Source organism: Silurus aristotelis (genome assembly GCF_946808225.1).
Source record: "Silurus aristotelis genome assembly, chromosome: 4".
Lineage (NCBI taxonomy): Eukaryota > Metazoa > Chordata > Actinopteri > Siluriformes > Siluridae > Silurus > Silurus aristotelis.
The window spans coordinates 316,474-337,557 of record NC_139577.1 but is presented as its reverse complement, the minus strand read 5'-3'; the positions used below and the strand labels follow the sequence as shown (position 1 = coordinate 337,557).

The 21,084-nt window shown below is 39.7% G+C and overlaps 1 protein-coding gene across 1 annotated transcript in view; it reads right to left on the bottom strand.

Moving 5' to 3' along the window:
* Window positions 1-4,364: 4,364 nt before the first annotated feature.
* acoxl (acyl-CoA oxidase-like) overlaps window positions 4,365-21,084 on the bottom strand; it is a 30,082-nt gene continuing 13,362 nt past the window's right edge. The window contains exons 13-19 of the mRNA XM_083539033.1: window positions 17,668-17,675; window positions 17,468-17,574; window positions 16,807-16,918; window positions 16,474-16,561; window positions 15,030-15,100; window positions 10,249-10,350; window positions 4,365-5,084 (exon numbers count right to left, since the gene is read on the bottom strand). Of these exons, the coding sequence (XP_083395159.1) occupies window positions 4,893-5,084; window positions 10,249-10,350; window positions 15,030-15,100; window positions 16,474-16,561; window positions 16,807-16,918; window positions 17,468-17,574; window positions 17,668-17,675 (680 nt within the window). The 3' untranslated portion in view covers window positions 4,365-4,892. The remainder of the gene's footprint in view (window positions 5,085-10,248; window positions 10,351-15,029; window positions 15,101-16,473; window positions 16,562-16,806; window positions 16,919-17,467; window positions 17,575-17,667; window positions 17,676-21,084) is intronic.

The window sequence follows — 21,084 nt, the reverse complement described above, 5'->3', positions numbered from 1 at the left end:
CAAATGTGTTCAATCGTGTTAAAGTTAACCAGATTTAAAAGCAGAACCTCATCCTCATTTGGTGACATCAAGAGTGTGATTATAGTCTTTAAACACTACAGAACACTGGAGAGTGAGAACTAACATGAGCACTGGAGTGTGTGATTATGACTGATGATCTTTCTACAGTCTTTTACAGTCATTATGGTTATAAAACTAGGAGCTACTGAGCAACTCATAAAATAGCTCAACATCTGAGATCATCACAGATCCAACACCAGCTTCTCCATCCCAGAGCCTTTAAACACTCAAATAAGTCCAGTGTCCAAACTCCACATGAAGTGGGATCCAAATGGCACTGGTACGTCCCTAGATGGTTTGGGATGTTTGCGAGTTCGGCATCTACTTCTTTAAAGGTCCACAATCTTCATGAGGTGGGACGTGACTGGAGCTGGAGGAACCTCAGGATGCCTCGGGATGGGGAGAGAAAGAGAAGCAGTGGAGAGGAATTAGCGTAGCTGCTGTTCATGATATTAACAGCACAAGTTGATAATGTGATGTGATCAGATGTTCTGGAGCACAAGGTTATGATGTGATGTGTGTTATGTGTAGAACTCGCTAAAAACATACGTCTTTAATCTGCACTTAAACTGGGAGAGTGTGTCTGAGCCCTGAACACTGTTGAGAATGTTCTACCACCTTTAGTTCCTATTCTAGGAACTACTAGAAGTCCAGAGTTTTGAGATCTCAGGGAGCGTGAGGGATTGTAGCGTGTTAGAAGACTGGAGAGAAACATGGAGATAAACTATTTAGTGTTTTGTAGGTAAGAAGCAGTAGTTTGTAGTGGATTTGAAACTTAACAGGAAGCCAGTGTAGGGGTGAGAAGATTGAGGTTATATGGTGATATTTTCTTGACCTTGTAAGAACTCTTGCTGCTGCATTCTGGACAAACTGAAGCTTGTTTATTAATGATGCAGGACCTCCACCTAGTAATGCATTACAGTAGTCTATTCTAGAGGTCATAAACGCATGGACGAGCTTCTCTGCATCAGATATAGACAACATGTTTCTTAACTTAGAAATATTTCTAAGGTGGAAGAAGCTGTTTCTGTAACATGGTTGATGTGATTTTTAAAAGACAAGTTGGTGTAAAATAACTCCCAGGTCTTTTACTTTTAGGAGGTGATCTCCACTCCAAGCCATGTACAGCAGATCTTCATGGAGCTGGCTTCAGGGGCATTGACGTCAGGTTTGGGTCTCCTAGTTCACATGAAGGGAAGATTTCATGCTCCTGCATTTAAATATGTCTGATACAGTTGTGTCTCTATATTGAGCTTTTTCCAAAAAACTGTTCTGGCCAGTTTATTAGTAACGCTAAACAGCTGAGAAGCTGCAGTAGATATGTAGGACCTGTTAAAGTGGAAATGACATGAGGATGTGAAAACTATCCTTCTGAATGAAATACAGATAAAACATGTTCCTAAACCAAATGTGCAATATAAACTTTTTAGTGAGTTCTGGGTTGGATGTTGGGTCTCTGATAATTCTGGAGCCAACTAGGAGGTTCTTAAAGTGTCCCAAACACTTCAACCTGCTCCTCACAGATTGCAGAGCTCTTCCAACTATCACAGAGAATAAACCATGGATCTGATGGAGAGAAACTGCAAGGGGTTAAGGGGTCTCTACTAAACCCTAAAGGAACATTTAGCTTCAATCCTTTATATTTAGGTCGATTTCTACCATGGGCACCTTCACTAAATATACAGGAAGTTTTACAACGTCAGAATATCAATTCTACACTTTTCTTTCAATCAGATTTTGATCAGATTTAGATTTGAGTCCGTATGATTTAGTGGTTATTTTAGAAATGACACTGCATTTGGAAAAGGGAAGTAATACAAAGCTGTGATTTTTTTAACCAGCACTGGCACTAAAGTTACAGCCTTCATGCTGTTAAAAGGAGCAGAACAGCGTCTGAGCAAACAGATGAAAACTCATCAACTAACCACAAGGAGAAATAACGCTTTGTGTACATAATTCATATTTTGTGACACAAGTATAAACTTGATGTATATACAGTAACTTACAAATCTCTACTCTTCACATTACGTTTTTCAGAGCTCCTTTGTTGAATTATTTACCACACAATTCACTACACAGTGTAAAAAACACACACACTGTACAGTAACACTACTGACTACATCATCTGACCTGATGAAGAGAAAGTAAATATATATATATATGTGCATCCTGCAGCTGAGAAACAAATAAAATGTGTATAATTCTACATAATTAAATATTTTTTAATGGCAGAGAAAAAACAAGAAACATGAAAGGATTTTTTAATGATACACGTGTTTTTCATACACAATGTGATGATTCTGAGTTCATCAACATGGCATTCGGTATAATTTCGACATAATGGCACATTTCATACAGACGATCAATAAGGAGCTGAAATGTCTTGATCATAGGAGCAGAACAGTCTACACAATAATACGTGTACAACTTTCTATTTGGGGTGGATTATAGAAATTATAGTTCTGTAATTGGTGTCAAAATAAAAATCTATCAACCAAATGAGCTTTTATGATGGGCAAATAGAGTCTAACACATAACCCCTAACCCCTAACACCTAACCCCTAACACCTAACCCCTAACACCTAACCCCTAACACCTAAACCCCAACACCAAACCCTAAACCCCTAACACCTAACCCCTAACCCCTAACACCTAACCCCTAACTCCTAACCCCTAACACCTAACCCCTAACACCTAACACCTAACCCCTAACACCTAACACCTAACCCTAACCCCTAAACCCCTAACCCCTAACACCTAAACCCTAACCCCTAACACCTAACACCTAACCCTAACCCCTAAACCCCTAACCCCTAACACCTAAACCCTAACCCCTAACCCTAAACAGGACATATCAAAACATTAGCTGCTTTTAGTGTCGTAACCTTTTAAAACATAATGGCATATGAAAGTGTAATAATAAATAAATAAATATATAATGTATTCACACATGATTCTACATGATTATTTATTATATGAACCATTTGCCCAGAAGTCTGCATGTGGTCTTGAGCACACGGTTTTAAATCCACGACTGATAAAAACAGAGTTACTGCTGGAACTGCTTCCACTCTTCTGGGAAGGAAGTCCACTAGACTTTGGAGTGAGGCTGCATGGATTTCTCTTTAAAACAGGAGTATGAGTGAGATGCTGCACTGGTGCACGGTGAGAACTGCAGTCGATGATCAAGACATTTAACCCTTAGAGGTCTGATGCTTCTTTTAGATCTTGGAGAGGTTCTGACGTGCCTTAAACATTGTTCTTATTTTAGTTACTTCCAGCATATTAACGGTAAAAGTCTCCTTAAACTATATTCAACACCAGGCACACAATCCTCTTCTCCTGATTTTATTCTCCAAAATGAGCACAAATCCCACAGCCACTCCCCAAATCCTGCTACAGGAGGACCTTTAATATATTGGCTTTTAAATGTGATGATCCGCAGGTAAATCTAGATGTGAAGGTCAGGTCCATATACTGTATATTTATGTATTGTTCAGCAGCTTCATAAATTCCCTGTAAGTTCTTTGTGAGTTTTGATGCACACAGACTGTCGATTTAAAAATAAGTAAGCAGGAACTTCAGCATGTCCACTGTGACTGCAAAACCAGTTTTATTCCTATTTTGCACTCAACCTTCATCTCAATCACCTTCTAACTGGCTTAACCAATAGCTGATTATCCGGTGGTGGTCATGCCTCATAACGAGGAAAGCTGTAAAAATGGGACATCGGGACAATGTTCTAAATCATAACTGTGCTGATATTCAGTAGTTCTAGGAAATAAATAGTACCATGTAGAAGATAAAACTGAAAGAGGAAACAGTTATTAGTGTTTTATTAGTGTGAATGTCATTTCAGTGTAATGTTAGAATCCATTAAGGGTTCGGGTTCTTATCCCTGCCTGCATGCTGCCACCATCACCTGCTAGCTCAGGTCCATTCAGCTCCCAGTAGAGACTGGCGAGATCAGACCTGCTCAAACTCGAGGTTTAGTAGGTAGACTGTTTGGAAGAGATCCAAACTCAAGTTTGGATTAGTATCAGGATACAATTACAGGTTTGGAGTCCAGGTGTTTGGCTGCAGGGTGAAATCTCTGAACCCGTGTCAGACCGGACATCATGAGTCTTAATGACTCATTAACAACAACAAACAAGGAGCCAAAGAGGTCTGAAGATACTTCTTCATCTCAGAGGAACGATCAGGGTGATAATCCATATCCAGGGTGAAGCATCTCGACTCAAAGACTTGAGTTAATCACACACATCCAGTGTTTTCAGTGAATGATGACAGGAATTAAAGTGTTCTTTTTCGTACGCTTCTTTATTTTACAGAAATCAGCACTTTTACACCTTTTTATTCCACATAAACCTTCAATTCATTACAGTATTTTTATTTCCAGCTGTAAATTCTCCTTATCAGCATTGTGCATTGTATTTTATTATTTTTTTTATCATTTTCAATGAACAATAAAAACAAAAATATCAACACAATATCAACCAGACAATGAACATAATTAATCCAGAACTGTTCCCTTGTAGATGATTATAGTTCCTGCAGACATCTATACCTTTAATCTAACCATCGCTTCGAATGATTCAAAAACAAGACAAATACAAAACCTTCTATAATCAGATACTTCAGTAATAATGCTTGATTTACGTACCATTGCTATTGGCAGAATGAGCAAATCATAAAGTTTAGAAATTCACATCACACAATCCAAAACCCAGATCTCAAAGACTTTCCCCACAAACATCCTCATGCTTTTCACTGCAGGTGAACTTCACACTTAAATCCAGGTGTTTGGGGTATGTAGATTTCCTTTTTATACCTCAGAGCTTTGCTTTGGCTCTCTGCAGGCTTTGGGGTTGTGGAACGGGGCTCTCAGGCTGTGGGTAAAAGGCCCATGGTGCCCTGGAGTTTGGCACACCGGCGATCGGAGCCTGGATGCAACAGGGAGGCATGTTGAAGTCTGACACCACCTTCAGTGCCTCGTCCTTCACTGACCTGCACAACTCCAACAGCTAGGTGAACAACACATCACTGTCACTGCACACATTTTCACACGTCTGGAAACAAAAAATGTGTTTAATAGATAAATTAAAATGATGGTCTTTAAGATCTATAAGCGGATCCTGCGTTTAAACACTGAAGCGCACAGAGGGTGTCATGCCCTCTAGTGGCTAATAAGAGCAAAACACTTGTAAAAATGTATCGAACACTTTTGAAGAAAAAAAGTAATAATTTATTGTTCTTTTTACTTGTGAAACACTGTACTACTGTCAAAAACAAAAATCAAGTGTTATAGCATTTATTTAATTCTTATCTTTAAGAATAAGGGAGATGTGCAGACCTGCAGTAACTACAGGGGAATTAAGTTGATCAGTCACACCATGAAGTTCTGGGAAAGAGTAGTGGAAGCCAGGCTGAGAGAAGAGGTGACCATCTGTGAGCAACAGTATGGTTTCATGCCGAGGAAGAGCACCACAGACGCGTTATTTGCTTTGAGAATGTTGATGGAGAAGTATAGAGAAGATCAGAAGGAGTTGCATTGCGTGTTTGTGGATTTAGAGAAAGCGTACGACAGAGTGAAGAGTGCTAGCAGGAGTGATTTGTGATAGAAGAGTATCTGTGAGAGTGAAAGGGAAAGTTTATAGGACTGTGGTGAGACCTGAGATGTTGTATGGATTAGAGACAGTGGCATTGAGTAAAAGACAGGAGGTGGAGCTGGAGGTAGCAGAGCTGAAGATGTTGAGATGTTCGTTGGGAGTGACGACGATGGACAGGATTAGAAATGAGTTTATTAGAGGGACAGCGCATGTAGGACGTTTTGGAGACAAGGTGAGGGAGGTGTGATTGAGATGGTTTGGACATGTGCAGAGGAGGGACATGGGGTATATCAGTAGGAGAATGCTGAGGATGGAGACACCAGGAAGGAGGAAAAGAGGAAGACCAAGGAGGAGGTTTATGGATGTGGTGAGAGAAGACATGCAGGTAGTTGGTGTGAAAGAGGCAGATGTAGAGGACAGGGGGGTATGGAGACGGATGATCTGCTGTGGAGACCCCTAATGGAAGCAGCCGAAAGAAGAAGAAGAAGCAGAAGAACACTGTTCCTTGTGACTGACTCCTGCAACATTTTGTTTCTAGCTGCACTTACGCTCACACTACTATCAACTTCATGTAATGTGGATTAAAAGGTTTTTAGTGCTGAATTGTAGAGTAAAATACACTGAACGAATTTCAGGCAACCAAATTCACGGTTGTGTTCCTCTCTGGATTACAGGAATGTTTCCTAGAGAAGGCTCTAGAAAGCTTTCAGGAGGACGCCATCACTCCCATACAGTATGAGTTGAGAGATTCGAGTGGCTCAGTGATGGATTTGTGTTCTGGCAATTTCCACAGGTAAGGAAGATGAAGCCTGTAAATGAAGTAGCCTCCAAAACAATGTCTAAGATGTTCACCTTACACACAAGGTGTTCCAATATTCATTTAGTGTGAAAAAAATACTGTGGTGGTGTCGGTCTCGAAAAATCTCCTCTCAAATTTTTGTGAACGAGGTACAGCATTTATAATATACTTCTGTTCCTCTACAATGAGGAGATGAGACGAGAGGAGAGGAGACGAGAGGAGACGAGAGGAGAGGAGAGGAGAGAAGAGAAGACTTCTCTGTTTAAATACAGTGTTACAATTATTGTGCGTTACTCATCACACACTCATTCACCTTCTGTTTGTTTTTCTGTAAATCCTGTATGAGTCACTCGGGTTGCTACAGTCTTCCCACCACACCGTCTGAAAAAGAACTCCTTTAACGTTCCACCACCTCAAACACTTCCACGGTGGAGATGAAAGCCGACTCGAGAGTTGAGAAAATGAGGCAGGTTTGACTGCTCACTCTTCTTTCTTCTCCCAGTATGAACATCTGGTTGTGTGTGTGGAAAAGCCCTATCTGATCTCCACACACTGGGAGAGATCTCAGTAAAGAACTGCACCTTTACTACTAATTTTATATAAAAAACAGACTATAATTTTAAAACAAAGTGCAAAATGTTTACTGGAGTCTGTTTTTGTTGTTTGAGGAGAAAAGATGATGATTATGAAACAGACCAGTCTTATACTTTGAGACTTTGAGGCTTAGTGATAAGAAAAGAGTGCATTTCTATTTATAAATCAGTGCTACTGGGTGAAGTGATGTGAACGAGTGAGAGACAGACGGTGAGGTGAGGTGAGGTATCTCTAATATTGATGAGTGTAATGAGGAAACTACACGTACAATAGCACTGGGATTCTAAAAAGCCAGTGGGCCGCCTTCCAAAACTCGCACCGTCCTGTCACAACTACTGTTTCAACACCACACCGGCTCTCCAAGGACCAACAGCCGCATACACAAGAACAACACACACGTGGTCGTGAATAATGTTGCAAACGACACGAGATAGAAGACAAGAACGTACAAGTGTTAGATATCTTACTTTCTTCTCGATCCGTCTTCAAAAAAAGAATATTTCTACAGGCTTCAGCGACTTACAGCTAAAAGTAAGTGGAGAAATCCCATCACACCCACGTGTGCTTCCTGATCCTATTCCAGATAAGTTCCTCACTGCAGTTACTGTGAACAATGAATCACTCCACGTTCTCCAACATAATCATGTGTAAGATCACGTATCAGTCTCGGGCTTATATTTCATTTATTTGATATATTTTGATGTATATACAGAGTGGAAACCTGTGGTGGTGTACGAGATTCATTCATTCCTGAAAAACGCTCGTATTCCCATATGCTCCTACTCACATGGTAAATATCCTCTAAGAATGAATGGAAAAGCAATGAATCCGTTCCCAGACCTCAGGCAGTTTATTTCAGCCCTTAAAAATGTTTTATGCCTCATTTAACACACTAATATACTTATAACAAAGTAATAAATGATAAATAAATAAATAACAGTTAGTTACTGTATATATTATAGATTTAGGGCTGTTAATTAATTGAAATTTTTATGGCATGTGTTAACTCATGAACTTAATCACACATTTGTGTCTGTTCTAAATGTACCTTAAATTAATACTTTAAGTTTTTAATACTCTAATAAACATGCGCATGGACAAATATGGTGCTTTATGCAAATGTATGTTTATTATTAGTGAAACCAAACTCAACATCGAGCATGAAGCAAAAATATGTTTTAAAGTAATTATGGAGTTTTAAATGACGTAAATCATCAGGACACCAAATGGGACTTGTGCTATGTTTCCACAAGGACGGTTTTAATTGCCGGATGTGTTGCATCATGGCGGATTTTGGTGCTGATTTCAGACTTGGTGCATCAGTTAAACCAATGTTTAGTGATATTTTTCTTTTCTTTTTTTTTTTTGATGTTTATTCATTTTAATAATTTTTTAATAAATAATGAATTTGCTTATTTTTTACGTTTATATTTACACTTTATATTATATTTCACATTTTCCAATACATTTCCAATATATACATTTTCCAGTATTAGACAGTCGTAATAAACATTTCACTTCATGTCGTACTCTGTATGAATGTGTTTTATATAAAGATTTGTCTTTAAGGAACTCATGTTGTGCACCAGTGCTTTCTCATGTTAGATCATGATCCAGCGTAGAAAAATATGCTAAAGACCTTCTAGTAAAATCTGCTTCACAATTTAATTAAAAAGAACACACACACTGGGTGAAGTCATTAATGGCAAAAAAAAACGGCTAATGTTAAAAAAATATAGAATCTTTTTGATGTGAGATTCTGTGTAAATGTGAAGAAATTCCCATAGTCAGAGCTTCCAGAAGAGAACAGTGTAAATCTGCACTGACTCACACACTCCTGATCCACACTGCTTCCATAATTCTACTCTGAGAAGATAACCACAATCATCTGACAAACTGCTATACGGCTGTCATTAATACACCATTTACACACAATTCACCATCATCTCTCTCGATTTATTACAGGAGAAACATCTCAACTGAAGGAGCAAATCCAGGAGGAAGCATATATAATTTGATATATTATATACTATGAATGATACGTGAAACTGGTCTGAGATCATTGTATACGTCCGACTCGGTAATCGCTAAAGCGAGTGTTTAAGGATAAGAGAAAAGAATTCTATGCTAAAAAGTACAGCTCTGAGGAAAGGTGTTTGTGCACACAGAGAGTCTGTTAGCACGAGAAGAAGAGCAAACACACACTGCTGATCACAGACTAGTGTTAAAGCCACGGTCCTCTCAGTTCAGTGGCTGCAGTGTGGGACTGTGCTGATGAGACTGCCGCTGTATTTAGTAACAACTAATTGTGAACAACTGGTCAAACCACACTGTGTGTGTGTGTGTGTGTGTGTGTGTGTGTGTGTGTGTGTGTGTGTGCTTCAAGGACTGTAATCGATATGCGTTATTGACACACACATTCCGTCACCAGCTCGCTACTTGTTCATGAGGAGGATTTCAAATATATGTAAAAGACTGGCAAGAAATCAAACAGCAAGATTGTTAAAAAGTCCAAAAACGTAACTGCTGCAGTTTTCCATCAGTCCAAAATGGAGCATTTTGTCTACCAGAAAACAATTTTAAAGAAAAACAGAAAGAGGAATCGTGATTGCTAAACAGGAATCATGGTGTCATGCTGACGTACAGTGTGGAATAAACCACATCAGGACATCGAGCGAGGCCGGACTGATGGTGACAAACAAGTGGAGTATTTCAAATCACTGCTGATTTCCTAAAACAAAAGTTTACAGAAAGTGGAGTAAAATGTGAAACATTTCAGTAATGGGACAGTCTGAGACTGAGACTGAGAAAAATGGACAATGTTTGAGCACGTAGCAAAGCTGTAATGACACAAATCAGCAACTCTTTTCAGCTGTGCTGGTCAGGAAAGCATCTCAGCATAAAACTTTGAGAAAGACGCATTAGAGTAGTAGAAGAGCACGCTGGGTTTCACTCCTGCATGAATATGAAGAAATAATCTATACACTACAGACTACATCTACAATGTGCTCTTCAAAAACGCAGATATAGCAAACTTTGAGAAAAGTGTGTTGTCATGGTTACCATGCTGCGTATTCTCCATATCATTACACCTGTATTTGCCAGAAACATCCAATATATTGCACACCTGTAAAATGATCAATGTGATGTTTAAAGACCTGAATTCTGATGAAGCAGAAGATGTACCTGACTGCGGAGCTGCCTGCTCACACCACTACTGATATAGTTGTGTTCCAGATACCAGCCTCGCTCCTGATACACCAGACCTGTTCCATGCAGGAGGCAGAACTGCAAGAAAAAGAAAGAATTACTCATTGATTAGCAAACAGAGTACAGGGTATTTAAACAAACCTTTAATATTGCACAAAAACCAGACACAGTCACACGTGGAGGTGGAAACTTAATGAAAAGTGAAAGAAATCCTGAACTAATGTGGCTCCCATTCCAGACTTCAACACTTTGCAGATCCGTCTGGACTGCGGCTCGTTGGAAGAAGACGCGTACGTCTGAGTTCTGTACGTGTTATTTTGAGAGAAAACGGACGTCTGGAGTGGAATCTTTTATGTTATCATCATTGTTCTTCATGCTAAGGGAAAATTTTCCACTGAACGTAAAGTGAAACATCAGGACATTTATAGATTTGTTTGAAGTACATCTTCAGAGCATCACATTACCGAGTTTGTTGCATTTAAACAAAAGAAACCTGCAAGTGATCGATGTTACCAAACATACATGCACACATACATAAACTCTTATAGAGGGGTGTGTGTGCAGAGGTCTGTGATCGAATGGAACATGTTTCTAGTGGTTTAAGGTCAATGAGAGCAGGATGCTCTGCAGAAAACAAAGGGGAGTGGAAAAAAATATCGCAGGTTAATATCTCCACTCGACTTAGGCAAGTGAGAACTAACCACCACATAACATCAAAGAGCTGGTCGGAAAAAGAAAACAGCAGAAGCATCAGCAACTATAGTGTTTGCATTGCTGAGTGGACAGAGGGGAATAACATAACCAGCGTCCCTGCAGATCAGCGAACAGGGCATTGAGTAAAAAGACGTCTGGGATGAACTTTGGCCTTTTCTCTTTCATCTGACCCAGCTGAGTAGGACCTGCAGGCCGTGTGGGCTCAGGACAGTCTGGTCAAATTGTGTCCAAATCCTGGGTGTCAGACTGAACACCCAGAGACGGTATATTGATTTTTCACAGGTTTGGAGTTTCTCAACCTAAAGCCATTAAAGCTCCAATCACCTGCAAGTGTACAAACAGGAAGAACTGAAACTGACATCTTAACCTACAGGATTGCAGGACTTTCCTTAAATTCTTCATTATAACATCTACAAATACATGTTTTTTTCTTAGAAGTGACTGATAGATGCCTGATATATCAGATTTATTTTATATTAATTCTACTCATTTATTTCTGGTTCTCTCACTGCTCATGTGCACGATGCTGATCTTCATATATAAACACAGAACACACTTGTCAGACATGAGTATGACCAGAATTGCTAATTAAAATGCTTTAACCTCCTACTGGGGTTTGGCTAAATACAAGAGCACGTTAACTCAAAACTGAAACTGAGAGTGTAGTTGCATACCAAAAGCCTGACAAGAACCACAAGAACAGTTTCACAAGACTGGACTGAAAAGGACCACCCTACACCCACCCATTTTTCCATATCAAGAAGGTTTCAAAACTAGTTGCTGTAGCTCGACAAACCCCTGAAATATGCATCCAGCCTGTGATGCAGCATCCAAACTGCAATAAACTGCAAAATCTATTTCAAGAGCAGGAGAAAAAAGTATAAAGTGCATTGCAAAAGTATTCGTACCCTTTATATTTCCACATTTTGTCCCGTTATAACCCCACAAACCAAACTGTATTTTATTGGGATTTTAAGTGAGAGAACAACACAAAGTATCGCAGAAGTGGAAGGAAAGTGATACATGGTGTTAAAGATTATAAAAATGTGAAACGTGTGATGTGCAGATGTATTCAGCCCCCTCGAGTCAATACTTTGTTGAACCACCTCCTTGTCCCTGCTGAAGAAGTGCATTCCCACAGCCTGATGCTGCCACCACCACGTTTCACCGTGTCGATGGTGTGTTCAGGATGATGTGCAGTGTTAGGTTTCCGCCACACATAACGTTTCGCATGTAGCCAAAAGGTTACATTTTGGTCTCATCTGCCCTAGCACCTTCTTCCACATGTTTGCTGTGTCTCCTTCATGGCTTGTGGCAAACTGCAAATAGGACTTCTTATTCTTTTCTGTCAACAATGGCTTTCTTCTTGCCATGCTTTCATAATAGCCAGATTGGTGAAGTGCATGACTAATTGCACAGACTCTCCCACCTGAGCTGTGGATCTCTGCAGCTCCTCCAGACTTACCACGGGCCTTCTGGCTGCTTCTAGGATCAATGCAATGCTCTCCTTGCCCAGCCTGTCAGTTTAGGTGGATGACCATGTGTTGGTAGGTTAGCAGTTGTGCCATTCTCTTTACATTTTTGGATGATTAATTAAACAGTTTTCTGTGAGATGTTCAAAGCTTGCGATATGTTTTTATAACCAAAACCCTGCTTTAAACTTCTCCACAACTTTATCCCTGACCTTTCTGGTGTGTTCTTTAGTCTTCACGATGCAGTTTGCTCACTAATGTTCTCTAATGACCCTCTGAGGCCTTCACAGAAGAGCTGCAATGATAATGGGATTTATGTACTCACAGGTAGACTAGAATTCCTAACCAGGTAACTGCACTGGACCTTCTTTAGGGGTATCAGAGTAAAGGGGGTTGAACACCATGAATAACTTTCCTTCCACTTCACAATTCTGTGATACTTTGTGTTGGTCTCTCAATTAAAATCCCAATAAAATACATTTAAGTTTGTGGTTATAACTGGACATGAATTTGTAATGGACTGTATATAGATACTATCAGGATATCAAGATGGTTTAAGAGAACCATCATATACACTGACAAGCCAGTGACAGGAGATGTGAAGAACATCCATTACCAGATTACAGTGACAGAAAGTGGAAGATGTTAAAGAGGAAATCAACTGGGAGTTCTTGAAGTTGATATTTTGAAAGCAGGAAAAATTGGAGTTGAAATTGAGCGCCTTTGACACGAGCTAAATAACCATGTCCACTGGGTCAGAGCATCTCCAAACACCAGGTATTGTGGGGTTTATCACGGTCTACAAAAGTTTCAGAATAAAACACTGCTAGCACAACATACTATCTTTATCTTTGTAGCTTAAATGTGAAAAACAAACATAACTGCAAGTGGCTTTTTGCAGCATTATAAAGAAGATGCCACTGACAGCATGATGTTTTCTAATGCTGAAGCTTCACTTCCAGCAGAAGCCAGAAACTGAATCACAAACAAGAACTCCTGTCTGCAATGACTTGGCTATTTTCGCACTTTTCAGTGTATTTTATTTCCTATTGTATTTCCTAAAAGAAATATTAGACTGGTAAATATCCAGAACTTGGGATTCAGCATCACTTGGCCTTAAGATCATGGCCCTGTTTTTAGTGGAAAGTAACGTGCTTTTATTTCAGCAATTATTTAAAAGAAAATCTAAAACTGAAAAGTCCAAATGAAAGCTATTTCCTTAACAAGGACACAGCTGACTATAAAACAGCTCCCATTTTCTTCCAAAAATCAGTCAGTCTGAAGGCAAAAAAAAGGTTAAAAATAAAAAAACTTTACTTTCATAGTTAAAATTATATTGAAGAGGATAGAAATCCCAGGATGCTCTCCTCCTGGGTCAATAGTGAGGAAATGAAAGCCTCCATCACAACACCCAACTATGATGCAAACCAGGTTCTCCATCAGCACTCAGAACTAAAAACAGACACTGGTGAAAGCCACAGTGAGAAAGCTAACGGTCACTCTGAAGGAGTTCTATTGGCTGAGAGTGAGGGGAAGGTGCACCAGACAGACTGGAACTTCTAATATGAGGACTTTATGGGTGTGTCTAGAAAGGACCCATCCCTCAAAAACAGCTAGATGAATGCACAAGAAGATCCAGTAAAGATGTTGTTTTTTGTTTTGTTTTTTGCTTAATGCAGGTCATATGTCAATGAACATCATCCTGACAGTAAGAGATAGTGGTGGCTTCATGATGCTCTGGAGATGCTTTTTATCATCAGAAGAATGGATTCTTGTCCAAATTGATGGAGGTATAAGTGAAGCAAAATGTTCAGAATATTTTGGGTCGATCGACGTCGGTCTAAACCCAACCATAAACTAAAGCTTGGGAGAAACTTCAACTTTCAGCAGGAACATCCCAAACACACACCAGAGCCATGAGCAAGTTATTTCAAATAAAAAGGTGTATTTTCTGCAGTGGCCAAGTCAAAGTATTGTTCCTAATCTTATACGTTGCACTGGATAAAGTCACATGGCAAAAACAATGTCAATTGTTGACGTCAATAAAACTGCAATCAATAATCATCTAACCATCATACAGAACATCACTTCCAGGAATAGGTGTAATAATACATGAGCGAAAATGAGGATGCGCATGGTTCCTGCATGCCGTGTGTGTGTGTGTGTGTGTGTGTGTGTGTGTGTGTGACAGTATAAGGATGTTTATACATTACAATATTTACCGAGTCTAAAGAAAATCAACGTCCACCGGAATTAACTTAAGACCTTTTGTTCCCTTATCAATATATATACACACACACACACACACACACACACACACACACACACACACACACACACACATCCAAACATTTTTCATCGGGTCAACACTGCTTTTCTGTATTTTTTTTTCCACTACTAAAAATGATAAAACCCCAAGCTGTCAATTGTGGGCACCAGAAGTTGTTTGTGGCGCTTCTGAGAACTTTCCATAGTCTCTGTGTAATGAGTCGGAAGAAGAACAGAGTGGCGTGAGATGGCGTAAACAGATAAATGGAAACCTGTTTTGTTTTTTGGTTTTGTTTCACACACCTTCTCTAACAAGGCTTGGTCTTCTTTCACTTGGCACTCGTGCACTGCCCTCATGAACTGCTCCAAAGTCACTGGATGGGAATTAAAACAGTGTGTGTTTGTGTGTGTGTGTGTGTGTGTGTGAGGTGAAGAAACACTGAACAGATTCTCTCATTACATGATTACCAACATTTCATGAAAAAATCATTACAGAATCAAACGGATTTAGAACAGGCTTCTCTCTGTAAGTCTGCAAACTCATATTCTCTCTGTAAATGCATATTCGTGTGTGTGTGTGTGTGTGTGTGTGTGTGTGTGTGTGTGTGTGTGTGTGTGTGTGTGTGTGTGGGAGGAAGATGAGAGAATGGAAATTTGGTATGGGGGGATATCAGCTTTGTATAGCTCTTTGGTTAACAGCGTACTGAAAAGTATTTTTGAACATAAACACACAAGTACAGCACGTATGTACTCAAAAAACCCAAACGGAATAAAACAGAACTTAATGTTCTGAAATTAATTATTCTTTCATGATAAATGCGTATTTAATAACGTCCATAAACAGAACTACTGCATTTTAAATACACAATCAAGCAGGAAAATGTGTTCTAGTGCACACACTTTATTCATGAGCACATTTTTTCTTGGGAAAACAAATCTAAAAGTTTTGGGTTGAAATAAATACATAATTTTAGTTGTGATGACGTTTTCTGCTCGATTCCTTCACGTGAAACCTCGAGTTTTTCAGATGTGGCATGTATGATTTTTATTTGAGTGAAATGACTGACTAGCGTGCAGAGATAGAAATCAAACATATTCTCTCTTTTCTTTCTGTCGCTCTGATGAACACTGTTTCTGCAGGGTGGAGAATCAGTGCATGTTATATTTCTTCCATCACATTTGGAGCACAAAAATGGAAAGTCAAACGAGAAGAAAAGTGAAAGTACAGCGTCTGACCTCATGTGAAGAAAAAACTGAAGGTATTAATAAAACTGACTAATATGCAAATTTCACATTCCTTCATTTTTGTTCGAGTTTTGATATATATTGTACGTGTGTGTGTGTGTGTGTGTGTGTGTGTGTGTGTGTGTGTGTAAAAGCCAGCAGGTTGGATGTGTGTGTGCTTTTACAGTCTTGCAGCTGGTGTGGATTTATAAAAAGAAGTGCTACTAAAAGACGCTTTTGTTGTGAACAGGAATTTTCTACTCATAACTGATACAGGACTGTTATTTGCGATGCAGGCAATAATCCTGCGTGTTGAATCGGAGATAGTATTTGGGTATCGTGCTGATGTAAATGTTGAACTTTAATGGCAGAATTTTGTAGTAGAAGTTTGGGATTAAATCGAGTCTTTTCCCTGCATCTGTGCTGAGAAAAGGATTTTAGAACGAGGGGATCACACAAGCATAGACAGGACTAATGTCGCCTCCACAAAGACTCACAACAAAAGCACAGTGTGAAATGTTACCTCGGTGGATGTGTGCCAGGGCGAGGCCAGTCACGTGATGCAGGCACGAGTTCCAGGCACTGAAAAACTCTTCTTTGTTCTTTTGAACCTGCTCAGGATCATATGAAAGTCTGAGTTCTAATGATGACTAATCAGAGATGATTCTTTATTTACTGATGCAGTTAGAGATTTGTTGTCATAGCGGATACACACACACACACACACACACACACACACACACACACACACACAGTGCTGCCATCAGCTGCCCCTCTACCACCATAAAATAAATAACAGATGAAACCATATACAGGAAACAGTTTTTTTCTGTGAGTGATGCCCACTGACACTGACCTTAGTGTAAAGGCGTGCAGCAAGACTGTGCTGTAAGATCCTCTCCCTGTAGCACAACGCTTTCAGCAGGAAGCCCAGATCTCCTACTTTATCATTAAATAAACTGGGAAAGCTGTTAAAGACAAAATCAATCAATCTGCTCCAGAGCCATAAATATACAACATACAGTATAATTAATAAATAAATGAGGATTTTATTGTTAGGCTCTTAAACTTCCATCTCACTGACTCTTTTAAAAGCATTTTCTGTTTAGTAACATTTTCCAGCTGTATTTGTGGCGTATCTAATGATGCTCTATTATCTATAAACTAAACTATCTATGATTATTATCTAATGGAAAACCCCATAAATCTGTATTTATTCTAGACTTTAACCAGCACAGTAGCAATGACAGCAAGAGCTTGTTTTCTTCTAATTATTATTACTATTAATATTATTATGTGAAGCCGTGTTTAAGAACAGAAGCAGTTCTGCCATCCTGAGATCCAAGAACAGGGGTAGAGTTCTTGGTCCCTTCCATGCTGAAGCTCAGCACCACAATGCTTTAACCACCACTTCCTAACAACAACTGCAATCATCATGTATAATGAGGAGCTTTACAAATAAGTTTTAGCCTGTAACATGTGATATTAAACAAAGTTTAAAAATGAGACATTTGGACCTGGTTCTGAGGCTGTCGGAGGCAGAACGGGTCCAGTTTTTGAGTCCATACATCACACTGTTTCCAGTTTGTCTGGAGTACTGGCTCAAAAGTTCACGAACCACCACCTGGAAATGCAGGACAAATAGTTAAAGCATCCAAGAAGCACGAGATCAGTTTTACCAATCCAACAATTTCTGCCTGTTTAGTCATTTGCTAACAGACACAACTGGGAAATGAGAACAAAAACACATAAAGACATAAAATACGCAGCATAAAGCAGCCTCCTGCTCGTGCCGAGTGACACGGTGTACATAACCCACCTTTATAGATGCCTAAGACTGTCTAATGTCACTGTCTAATGATGGACAGGAGGGAGGGAGTTTTGCTCTTTTGCCATTGTCATGCTTTAAACTGTGCTTTAAAATCTCTCATGTAAAACAACATTTAAAATAAAACCAAATTGTCAAATCCTGAAAAAGAAAAATAGGTTTCTTTTTTCTGGCTTTTAATTATTTTCTGAAAAACATTTCATGTTCCATCACCATGAAGAAAACTAATGAACACACCAGAGATTGACGTCTGAGATCAGAAAATAAATATAAAAATATTCGACTCGATTAAAAAAATCACCGAGCACAACATATTTAATAATAATAATAATAATAATAATAATAATAATAATAATAATAATGATGTGCTTGGAGAACTCACACCCCCTGCACCAGGTATTAAAGACAATTCACATGAAGTGTTTAAGAGTTTGAAATGTTCTGCATGGTGTCCATGAGAGTCTACAAACATCTCCAACCTGCTTTTACACTACTTTAGCTGTGTGCTGTTTATAGTTACCTAGAAGCTTTACCATTGTAGGGGTGCCAATACTTTTTTGGAGTGTGTTGTGTTAAAATAACACTATGGCATGTGTAAAGGTTTAAAATGTTGCTTCTTATATTACAATTACTCTCATTATTCATATCACACATTCCTTTATGCTCATGTTCACGTCAGGTTGAATATGTGTAATGGACTGGACATCAGGTAACAAGAGCTCAGAAAAGATCAGTCAATCTAAATAAACTGTGTCTTGTAGGAACGAAGGATCTAAAGAACAGAAATGATCCTAATTTTCTAGCAGCTGTGAAACTCGTGTTAAACATCTGTGTGTGAAGGTGGGAATGAAAACTCCAGCGCTAATACAGCAGAGAGGGAGAGGGAGGGGGGGGGGGGTGGAGAGAGAGGGAGAGGGAGGGAGAGAGAGAGAGAGAGAGAGAGAGAAAGAAAGAAAGAAAGAAAAAGAGAGAGAGAGAGAGAGAGAGAGAGGGAGGGAGAGAGAGAGAGAGAGAGAGAGAGAGAGAGAGAGAGAGAGGTGAGGTTAAATGGAAGCCACTTTAATATATAAAAAAGCCACTAAAAGCTTTTCTGGCAGGTGCACAGGTGAAGATGGGGGCTCAGTGGTTAAGGCTCTGGGTTACTGACTGAAAGGTCGAGGGTTAGGGTTACTGTTAGGGTTAGGGTTACTGTTAGGGTTACTGTTAGGGTTTCGGTTAGGGTTACGGTTAGGGTTAGGGTTACTGTTAGGGTTACGGTTAGGGTTACGATTACTGTTAGGGTTACGGTTAGGGTTACTGTTAGGGTTACGGTTAGGGTTAGGGTTACGGTTAGGGTTACGGTTACTGTTAGGGTTACTGTTAGGGTTAGGGTTACTGTTAGGGTTACGGTTAGGGTTAGGGTTACGGTTAGGGTTACGGTTACTGTTAGGGTTACTGTTAGGGTTAGGGTTACTGTTAGGGTTACGGTTAGGGTTAGGGTTACGGTTAGGGTTACGGTTACTGTTAGGGTTACTGTTAGGGTTAGGGTTACTGTTAGGGTTAGGGTTACTGTTAGGGTTACTGTTAGGGTTAGGGTTACTGTTAGGGTTAGGGTTACTGTTAGGGTTACGGTTAGGGTTAGGGTTACTGTTAGGGTTACGGTTAGGGTTACGGTTAGGGTTAGGGTTACTGTTAGGGTTACTGTTAGGGTTACGGTTAGGGTTACTGTTAGGGTTACGGTTAGGGTTACGGTTAGGGTTACTGTTAGGGTTACGGTTAGGGTTAGGGTTACTGTTAGGGTTAGGGTTAGGGTTACGGTTAGGGTTACTGTTAGGGTTAGGGTTAGGGTATTGCCTGCTGCCACTCTTGGGCCCTTGGAGGCGACTCTGTGCAGCTTGGGACGGTTTCTCATCAACACCTTGGGTGGTTCCATGAAATTCCGGAGTAAGAACAGGAGCTTTGGGGATGGATTTGGACTGTATTTAATGTCAACAGTCTGCTACACTGACTCAGGACTACATTTCGCTTCTGATCTCCATCACTGTTCCCTGCAACATCGTTTATCTGTAATAAATGGACATTCGGTGGCACCCAGATGAGGATGAGGTTCCCACTTGAGTCTGGTTCCTCTCAAGGTTTCTTCCTTTTGCATTTTGGGGAGTTTTTCCTTCACCACAGTCTCCACCGACTTGTTCATCAGGGACAAACTTACACTTATAAAGAACATCTTCATTTTAACATATTCACCACATTATCTGCGTAAAGCTGCTCTGAGACGATGTTCATTATTAAAAGTGCAAAACAAATAAAAATGAACTGAACTGAATTGAAGGCTCTTAATCCTCTGTGCTCCAGGGAGCAGCATCATGACCGACCCTGCGCTCTGACCTCAGCTTCTGAACAAGCTGCGATATGTGAAGAACAAATTCCACTGTGCAGTAACGTATATGTGACAAATAAAGACTCTTCTATTGAAATACGAGTATATGGTCAAAATGTGAAGCACTTGAGTTGAAGTGGTTGCAGTAATGAGTGAAATCATCTCACTCTGAGGAGAAAGTGTGAAAAAAAAGAACAAAATCTTTGTAATATTCATGAAATGCTTATTTCTGACTCATTGTGAACCATGACGACATGCACATTACACTGTATGAGTAAATTATTAAATTACACCAAATCAGAACATGAGTTTTCCATTCAAGGGGCTTCCCGTGACCATGTGGTGGTTAAACCCTGTGTTTCACTGAAACGCCTCCTCACCCTGGTGTTCCACCGTTTCCTCCTCGGAACCTTCACACTCTTACCATCTGACCAATTTATCATCACATAATTGAATGGAGTGTGTGAAAGGGTTTTTTCTTTCCTCCTAATATAATCATGATATACGTTAATTTTCCACAGCCCTCTGAAACGACTGTTCTGGTGTTGAGGAGGCTTCTGTCATCAAACTGCAGAAGAAACTGTGGTTTGTCTGGAGCTGAGCTCTGAGCTGAGTTTCTACTTGAACCTTTGTGTGTGGGATCGTTTCATGACTAGTCTATAAAAAAGGGTAGAATATTTATTATTAAGAAGAAAGAGTTATTCATGTGCTGATGTGTGTTTAATCTAAAACTTCTCCTTGCATCAACACCACCAGGAGAGATCATTCCCTCAGAGAATTTCTGCTGTTTTTTTGTTTCGGCTCTTGTATTTGAGAGATCATGAGTAACCACAGTGTGCTACTGGACTCTCACTAAAAAAGACGGAAAACAAAAAATAACCCTGAGCGAAATGAGTTTGCCAAATAAGCCTTGTGATGTCAGCTTTTCCTTTTTTGTCTCCCAATCA